The sequence below is a fragment of the Palaemon carinicauda genome, unplaced genomic scaffold (genome assembly GCF_036898095.1).
Source record: "Palaemon carinicauda isolate YSFRI2023 unplaced genomic scaffold, ASM3689809v2 scaffold1825, whole genome shotgun sequence".
Taxonomy (NCBI): Eukaryota; Metazoa; Arthropoda; class Malacostraca; order Decapoda; family Palaemonidae; genus Palaemon; species Palaemon carinicauda.
In genome coordinates, this window is record NW_027169398.1 from 5,001 (window position 1) to 15,000 (window position 10,000).

Consider the following 10,000-nt stretch of genomic DNA (forward strand, 5'->3'; position numbering starts at 1 on the left):
TGATTTGGTCTACCCATTCAGTTGGTCTACCCATTCAGTTGGTCTACTCATTCAGTTGGTCTACCCATTCAGTTGGTCTATTCTTTGATTTGGTCTACCCATTCAGTTGGTCTACTCATTCAGTTGGTCTACCCATTCAGTTGGTCTACCCATTCAGTTGGTCTATTCTTTGATTTGGTCTACCCATTCAGTTGGTCTACCCATTCAGTTGGTCTACCCATTCAGTTGGTCTACCCATTCAGTTGGTCTACCCATTCAGTTGGTCTCTTCTTTGATTTGGTCTACCCATTCAGTTGGTCTACCCATTCAGTTGGTCTACCCATTCAGTTGGTCTACCCATTCAGTTGGTCTCTTCTTTGATTTGGTCTACCCATTCAGTTGGTCTACCCATTCAGTTGGTCTACCCATTCAGTTGGTCTCTTCTTTGATTTGGTCTACCCATTGAGTTGGTCTACTCATTGAGTTGGTCTACTCATTGAGTTGGTCTACCCATTCAGTTGGTCTTCACATTGAGTTGGTCTACTCATTGAATTGGTCTACCCATTCAGTTGATCTCTTCTTTGATTTGGTCTACTCATTGAATTGGTCTACTCATTGAGTTGATCTACTCATTGAGTTGGTCTACCCATTGAGTTGGTCTACCCATCCAGTTGGTCTACTCATTGAATTGGTCTACCCATTCAGTTGGTCTACTCATTGAGTTGGTCTACCCATTGAGTTAGTCTACCTATTCAGTTGGTCTTCTCATTGAGTTGGTCTACTCATTGATTTGGTCTACTCATTCAGTTGGTCTACCCAATCAGTTGGTCTCTTCTTTGATTTGGTCTACTCATTGAGTTGGTCTACCCATTCAGTTGGTCTACTCATCGATTTGGTCTACCCATTCAGCTGGTCTACCCATTGAACTGATAGACATAGCAACAAAGAAATTGTTTATCAATTGAGATTTCAATCTTTGGGTGCATGAGACTGCAAATCTTTGATGAAATTGACTCTAGGAAACGACTGGGAGCATATCAGGGTGTTGATCATGTTGATTGTGCAATAACTTGCACTTAGTATCAAGGGATAGAATGAATTATATTGAACCAGGTATTATATATTATATATTGTATCAGGTATTATATATTATATATTGTATCAGGTATTATATATTATATATTGTATCAATATATATATATATATATATATATATATATATATATATATATATATATATATATATATATATATGGATAAATATCAACACAACATCGTGTTCAAATAGAAATAAATTTCTACCTCATACTTGGGATCGAACGCTAGCCCCTTCTAATGAAAGGCCAGGTCGAAACCAACCATGCCACGAGAGGCTATAATATATATATATATATATAGATATATATATATATATATTCAAATAAACCATATATTTTCATACATTAATGTCTGGATTCTCTTACCGGCCTTGGGATCAGAGCCCCGGCCGAACCCCTCAAAGACAATAGCTTCATTTCGGTCACGCTCAGCGGTAAGACGTATAACTATTCGGTCTCTCCCTGTGCCTTGTGTAGGGGGCTACAGGGAGTACAGTAATGTCTGGATTCTCTTACCGACCTTGGGATCAGAGACCCAGGCAGCACAGCTCAAAGACAATAGCTTCATTTCGGTCACGCTCAGCGGTAAGACGTATAACTATTCGGTCTCTCCCTGTCCCTTGGGTAGGGGGCTACAGGGAGTACATTAATGTCTGGATTCTCTTACCGACCTTGGGATCAGACCCCCGGGCCTAACCGCTCAAAGACAATAGCTTCATTTCGGTCGCGTTCAGCTGTAAGACGTATAACTATTCGGTCTCTCCCTGTCCCTTGAGTAGGGGGCTACAGGGATTACATTAATGTCTGGATTCTCTTACCGACCTTGGGATCAGAGCCCCAGGCAGAACAGCTCAAAGACAATAGCTTCATTTCGCTCACTTTCAGCGGTAAGACGTATAACTAATCGGTCTCTCCCTGTCCCTTGTGTAGGGGGCTACAGGGAGTACGTTAATGTCTGGATTCTCTTACCATCCTTGGGATCAGAGCCCCGGGCCGAACAGCTCAAAGACAATAGCTTCATTTCGCTCACGTTCAGCGGTAAGACGTATAACTAATCGGTCTCTCCCTGTCCCTTGGGTAGGGGGCTACAGGGAGTAATCATACCCTGGGGGGAAGAGGTATTATAGCTAGGAAAGTGGGCGGAGGTAGGAAGGAGACTAAATCTATATGCGTGTGTATGCATATCCTGACATTCAAGTCGTTTTTGACGGATCGCGTATATTCTAAGTACCACGCATTACATCGTCTAAATCCCCTACAAAGAATGGTCTACAAATAAGCGTAGACGAGCAAGCAAGAGAAATGAATAGCGAGCCAAAGAAAGGAAGGAGACTAAATCTATATGTGTGTGTATGCATATTTGAACTTCAACCATCGTTTTTGACGGATCGCGTACATTCTATCTACCACGCATTACATCGTCTAAAGCCCCTAAAAGAATGGTCTACAAATGGTCTACAAATAAGCTTAGACGAGCCAGCAAGACAAATGAACAGCGAGCCAAAGAATTGTTATTTTCCCGACGGCGTCATTGAGCTATTAACCTCCGGGTGTTGGCACCCCGGGAAGCTTTTTCCCAACCGGGCGTTTGTTTCTGGTTTGTTTACATTTTTGCGTCGTTCAAAAACCTTGGCATTCGTTCCCTGCCAAGGCTGTGTCGGAAGGTTTCTCCACTCATACTAGGCTGGGTGCCAGAGGAATTTTATCTGTGGGGTGATTTCGTAGTTTGAGAGAGAGAGAGAGAGAGAGAGAGAGAGAGAGAGAGAGAGAGAGAGAGAGAGAGAGAGAGAGAGAGAGAGAGAATTATTTTACCAGTATATTAACCATTGCAAGAGAGAGAGAGATAGAATAGTTTTTAAGGTTATATTATCAGCATTTTGATCATTGAGAGAGAGAGAGAGAGAGAGAGAGAGAGAGAGAGAGAGAGAGAGAGAGAGAGAGAGAGAGAGAGAGAGAGAGAGAGAGAGAGGATTATTTTACCAGTATATTAATTATTGCTAGACAGATAGAGTAGTTATATTACCAGTATGTTCTTCATTGAGAGAGAGAGGATTATTTTACCAGTATATTAATTATTGCTAGACAGATAGAGTAGTTATATTACCAGTATGTTCTTCATTGAGAGAGAGAGAGAGAGAGAGAGAGAGAGAGAGAGAGAGAGAGAGAGAGAGAGAGAGAATTTTAAATCATACGAACACTCGCATCAAGTTTTTTATTACATATAAAATACTAACAATCTGTTATTATTATTATTATTATTATTATTATTATTATTATTATTATTATTAATGTACCCATTATCCTTCTTTACAGAGGACGTGGAGAGTCGAGAAGCTGGTCTGGTCATGAAGAAACTGAAGAGTGTTCTATACAGAGGCGTTGAGAGATACCTCACCTGCGAAAACGTCATCTTACCCAGGAATACACTCAGGAGGTGAGGAAATCTCTCACTCTCTCTCTCTCTCTCTCTCTCTCTCTCTCTCTCTCTCTCTCTCTCTCTCTCTCTCAGGTAGGAATGACTCTACAACAAAGCCAACTTTTCTCTCTCTCTCTCTCTCTCTCTCTCTCTCTCTCTCTCTCTCTCTCTCTCTCTCTCTCTCCCCTCACATTAACCTGATAATTTATTTCCTCTTCACTACAGTATCTTCTCTCTCTCTCTCTCTCTCTCTCTCTCTCTCTCTCTCTCTCTCTCTCTCTCTCTCTCTCTCTCCTTACAACCTGATAGTTTTCATTTCCATTACAGTATCCTCTCTCTCTCTCTCTCTCTCTCTCTCTCTCTCTCTCTCTCTCTCTCTCTCTCTCTCCCAATGAGGATACCTTAAATTATTGAAATGGTTTGGGTATTGCCAATTTTTAGCAAAGGTGTACTAGTCATGGCCATGCTGTGAGTGGCCAGACTAGGGTCTCCCACCGTTATCAGATAGCAGCTGGCCAGCGTGGGGATGAAAACTGGCCAAACTCCAGACTTGATTAAGGACATGTCTGAGGCATTTGTCCTCCAGTGTAGAATTTGTAGACAAAACCAGAATTCAAGTGAATCTATGAACCGTCTATTTTGAGAACACTTGTTAACCTAACTTTGAAACTGTGTCAAATAAGGATGAAAATACTGCAATGGTTTTGATATCGGATTTTTTAGCAGGAGTCAAGTGGTATGGGCGATCTATAGGACTGTTAACGGATGACCCAAATTTACTTATATTCATTAGGAATAGAATGTTAAAAACAAAAAATTTAATAAGGAATACTTTAAAAAAAGAATTAAATAAGATATTTACAAAAGAGTACATTTATGATAATTACTTAAATATTTAAGAACATTTGTACAATAAAATTTATTGCATATATATTTATTAATTGATTTAATTTTGTATTGAGCTGATTTATAGCTATGTAAAACAATGTAGTTCATATCAGTATTTTGTAAAGAATAATTACGTATATAATGTAAATTGCTAAGATGTAATTGTATTTTTATAATAAAAGATAAAAAAAAAGTTAACCTTGAATTAAGATCAGATACCAACGCACTGTGTACAGTGCCAACCTTGTAAGTATTGGCACTGGTTTAAATAATTTCATTTAATTAACTAAATTTTTTTTTTTTTTGGTCTTTTCAGGGCCTCTCACGACATCCTCGACCTGGCTTCAAAACATTCGAGTGGCCTTCGGGGGGCATTGATTGACCTGTACCTTGAAGATAATGGAATTTCCAAGAGGTAAGTTGAGTTGAATTATTATTATTAGCTACATTACAACACAAGTTGGCAAAGCAAGGACTCCAAGAGGGAAAATAGCCCAGTTGGGAAAGGAAACGAGAAAACATAAAATAGTCTTAGTGTACCCTCAAGCAAGAGAACTCTACCCCAAGATAGTGAATATGGCACTACCCAAGGCTAGAGAACAGCAGTGGTTTGATTTTGGAGTGTCCTTCTCCTAGCAGGATGCTAAAAGACCAAGGGCTCCAACAGGGAAAATAGCCCACTTGGGAAAAATGAAGGAAACAGATAGAATAGTCTGACTGTGTGTACCCTCAAGCAAGAGAACTCTTACCCAAGACAGTGGATATGGCACTACCCAAGGCTAGAGAACAGCAGTGGTTTGATTTTGGAGAGTCCTTCTCCTAGCAGGATGCTACAAGCCCAAGGGCTCCAACAGGGAAAATAGCCCAGTTGGGAAAGGAAACGAGAAAACAGATGGAATAGTGTGTCTGAGTTTACCCTCAAGCAAGAGAACTCTAACCCAAGACAGTGGATATGGCACTACCCAAGGCTAGAGAACAGCAGTGGTTTGATTTAGGAGTGTCCTCCTAGAAGGATACTACAAGCCCAAGGGCTCCAACAGGGAAAATAGCCCAGTTGGGAAAGGAAATGAGAAATAAGATAGAATAGTGTGTCTGAGTGTACCCTCAAGCAAGAGAACTCCAACCCAAGACAGTGAATATGGCTAGAGAGCAGCAGTGATTTGACTTAGGAGTGTCCTTCTCCTAGGAGGATGCCACAAGCCCAAGGACTCCAACAGGGAAAATAGCCCAGTGGGGAAAGGAAATGAGAAAAGATAGAATAGTGTGTCTGAGTGTACCCTCAAGCAAGAGAACTCTAACCCAAGACAGTAGATATGGCACTACCCAAGACTAGAGAACAGCAGTGGTTTGATTTTGGAGTGTCCTTCTCCTAGCAGGATGCTAAAAGACCAAGGGCTCCAACAGGGAAAATATCCCAGTTGGGAAAGGAATAAGGAAACACATAGAATAGTCTGTCTTAGTGTACCCTCAAGCAAGAAAACTCTAACCCAAGACAGTGGATATGGCACTACCCAAGGTTAGAGAACAGCAGTGGTTTGATTTTGGAATGTCCTCCTAGAAGGATACTACAAGCCCAAGGACCCCAACGGGGTAAATAGCTCAGTGGGGGAAAGGAACTAAAGAAACATAGATCTGTCTGAGTGTACCCCCAAGCAAGAGAACTCTAACCCAAGACAGTGTAAGGCCACATTACAGAGGCTATGGCACTACCCAAGACTAGAGAACAGCAGTGGTTTGATTTTGGAGATTCCTTCTCCTAGCAGGATGCTACAAGCCCAAGGACTCTAACAGTGAAAATAGCTCAGTGGGGAAAGGAAATAAAGAAACATTCTGTCTTGAGTGTACCCTCAAGCAAGAAAAACTCTTACCCAAGACAGTAGATATGGCACTACTCAAGAGAACAATGTTTTGATTTTGAAGTGTCCTCCTAGAAGAGCTGCTTACCTTAGCTAAAGAGTCTATTCTTCTACCCTTATGAGGTGGGAAGTAGCCACTGAACAAATACAGCAACCATTTCCGAAGCTTTTGTTAGCAAGCCTCCATAGGTTTTCATGATTGCCAATTACTGCAGTACTCCTTGCATAAATCGTCCATTTTACATTCTATAGATAGCCAATAATACACAGTAGATTGATTCACTATATGCTAACATTTGTATTTAATTTTTTTTTTTTATAGCCATCTCTACATTTCTTTACTTTTTCCTTGCAGATTGGCACAAGTGGTAGCCGACCCAAGGCACGAACCCAAGACACTCATCCAGCTGACTCTCTTCAGACACCCAGCTTCCGACGAGAGGACTCTGCAGCTCAACTCCAGCTATTCCGTCAAGAGGCTCTGCAAACCATGACCGACTGCAACCGCGGTTTGCTTAAAAATGCACTAACGACCAAATATATCCTCCTGAAGTCTTCCAAAATCTTGCCAAGAGATCACTGGCTTCCAATTTCTGCACCTCGCACTGCCATGTCGTCCTCTTGATGCTTCTGGAGAGCATCGTCTGCGTTCAGAAACCTTCGAAGGTTTGTGGACGTCAGTTGGTCTCGATTTCTGTGAGCTGGATAAGTTCACGGATTGTCACCACAAACTGCAGAGTTCTATTTGATGTCATCGCAGACTGCTTGATGCGAGTCCTCCTGGCGGTTCGCCAGTCACACTGGTGCCTGCCAGGGATTTAAAACCCACTGTGTCTTTGCTCCTTAATGTACCCTGTCAGAGCTAATTTTAAATTTTTCAGTAGTATTAATTTTGTTTTGTATGTTCTTACTAACCAATGGAATACCAGTTGATTATAAGTAATAGTTAATAGTGCCCATTACTTTTCGAGGTTCATTTGATATAGCTGACCGTCTGCGTGCAAAATTTGTGTTACATTAAGTATTACAGTTTGGAGTATTATTTTGACGAGTCCATGGAGCAGGTAGATTCTTTTAACATTAAATCATTGCTTTTCGTAATGGTAGCATTGCGTAAATTTTGACGTAGGCTCCAGAGACAAGTCTATCGGATGTGAAACCAGTAACCCACAACATTTTTCTGTGTAATAATGTTAAGAGTCCTGGTTTTGATGTAGGGAGACTATGATCTGTATTATTTAAGATATTTAAAAATTGTAGTTAGTTGGATCTTGTTAGAACCGATGGAATTGTTGCCATTTTGCAATATCAGACAAGCGACTGTAACTTAATGTGCTTTTGAATGTGTTTGTTACGATAGACGAAAAGGAACCCGGTAAACAGACAAGAAAAGCGGGCATTGTTTTTACGTATTAGAAATGTTTACCTTCTGTTTATTTTCTGGATTAGAACAATGTCATCTTTGTTAATGTAGACTAGAGGTAATCCCCTTCTTAATTGGATGCTACAAGATCACTTTTTGGAAACACAGGTGACCAAGAAGTTAGAGTGACCGACGGCCAAATTTTCAGTGGATTTTGTTTGGTTAGATAAGCTTCTACCTGTTAAGATCATACTTTTTAAGTGGAAATAACTTTAAATATAATGATGTAATTGTAATATCAGGGTGAAGGAGGCAGGCTTAGTTTTGTATCACTTGAAATATTCCAAGTCTCAACTTGAGGTGAATGGTTTGTAGCATAAGGCTTAGGACGTAAGTCTAACACTTAACACTAGTCGCGAGACCTTGAGGTAGAAATTGCTGTTGATGCAAGAGTTTAATTTAATGGTTTCATTTCTTGTTCATTGACTGAACGATGAGTCTACGTTTATGAATTTAATCTTCAGAGCCTAGAACCATTTTGTCCATTTCATACTGTTGATTTGTGGTCCCCTGGACTTAGAACAGAATCAGTTTTGGCTGTTTTCATACTGTCGACTTGTGGACCCGTAGACTTGGAACAGAACCAATTTCAGCTCTTTTCATACCATAAACTTTCTGTCTTCTAGCGACTGAACAGAACCACGTTGTCTGTTTGCATACTATTGACTTGTGGTCCCTAAGACATGGAACAATTACTTTGGTCATTTTCCTGCAATAGACCTTTGCTCTAATACAGATTGAGCTGATCATCTTTGGCTGCTATCACAGAGCAGACCCGTCCCTAACAACTGAATCACGGTAAAATCTAGATTGCAGAACGTTTCTGTTGCGTAGTATGCCAGCCTATCAAGATAGAATTATTCCAGCAGGAATCAACTTTTATAAGTAGAGTAATGTCAGATTGGATTCGTTACCCAGTGAATTTCGTTTGAGACATCAACCGAACCATGGAAACTGGGGGACCATCAACTCATGAAATTGACCTACATGTTTGGTAATATTTTTGTAGAAAACTCAGCGCCATTACCGCTTGCCAGTGCGTAGGAGCTTGAAGTTTGTTTTTTTTTCGCGAGCGAAGCGATCGCATGGCCGAGCAAAAACCACTAGATTTCGATAATATTTTGATAGAGTCTAACGGTTTTTGCTCCGCTGTGGGCTTGCTTCGCTCGCGAAAAAAGGAAAACATCAAGCTCCTATGCACTGCCAAGCGGTTTTTGTGAGCAAAGCAAGCGCATGGCTGAGCAAAAACCACTAGATTTCGATAATATTTTGATAGTCTAACGGTTTTTGCTTCGCTGTGGGCTTGCTTCGCTCGCGAAAAAAGGAAAACATCAAGCTCCTATATACTGGCAAGCGGTAACGGCCCTGGGCGGGACTCTACCGAAATATTACATGTTTTAACATGTTTCTTATAAGTTCGAAGCATTTTATCCGTCATCGGAGATGCTTTTTTTTTATACTGTATACATTATTCTTTTATACATCTCTGGGAGTTCCTTTCCCAGGCGACGACATTTCACCATCAAATTCTGAAATCATCGAATCGCGCCGTGTATAAAGTCATCGCCTGTATTTCATTAGCATCGCCTCCACCTGTATATAGAAGCCATTCATGTCTACTGTACAGTACTTTGACAATACATTTCTTTCATCATTGTAAATATACCTCCGTCATCATCATCCTTCGCAGGTGTACATAGGTTTTTTTTATAATGTTAATTTTCGAGATTTCACAATATTGTATAAAATTCTCCTTTTGTGAAATATATTTTTTAATAGAATTGTCTTCCGACGCTTGTTAGTGTCTTCGCCAGATCTGCTCAATTTTGAAATAATGAACAATGAAATGTGAATGTTGGTTTTTTATTTCATGTTCCCTTCTTACCTTCACCAAGGTTGTGTTTTAATAAGCGTATACGGCTGTGTGTTCGCAATTCGCATAACTCAAAAACTATTTGACCGAATCGCATCAAATTTGGTGGGATGGTTGGCCATGATCCAAGGGTAATTTCGTCAGATTTTGGAAGTGATTGGACCAAAGGTCAAGGTTAAGGTCACGAAAGTGTCTTGTCATATGGTTTCGGGAGAGATTGGACCAAAGGACAAGGTTAAGGTCACGAAAATGTCTTGCCATATGGTTTCGGGAGTAATTGGACCAAAGGTCAAGGTTAAGGTCACGAAAATATGAAAAAAGCCTTGTTGCCCTATCATGGTTTTGGGAGTGATTGGACCAAAGGTCAAGGTTAAGGTCATGAAAATGTCTTGACATATGGTTTCGGGAGTAATTGGACCAAAGGTTAAGGTCATGAAAATGTCTTCTCATATGGTTTTGGGAGTGATT

At 40.5% G+C, this 10,000-nt stretch overlaps 1 protein-coding gene across 1 annotated transcript; it reads left to right on the forward strand.

Moving 5' to 3' along the window:
• Positions 1 to 3,364: 3,364 nt before the first annotated feature.
• On the forward strand, positions 3,365 to 9,512 carry LOC137635836 (DNA damage-inducible transcript 4-like protein). The gene is made up of 3 exons (XM_068368272.1): positions 3,365 to 3,510; positions 4,697 to 4,795; positions 6,592 to 9,512. The coding sequence occupies exons 1-3, from the start codon at positions 3,365 to 3,367 to the stop codon at positions 6,728 to 6,730; spliced, it is 384 nt and encodes a 127-aa protein (XP_068224373.1). The 3' UTR covers positions 6,731 to 9,512.
• Positions 9,513 to 10,000: the final 488 nt, after the last annotated feature.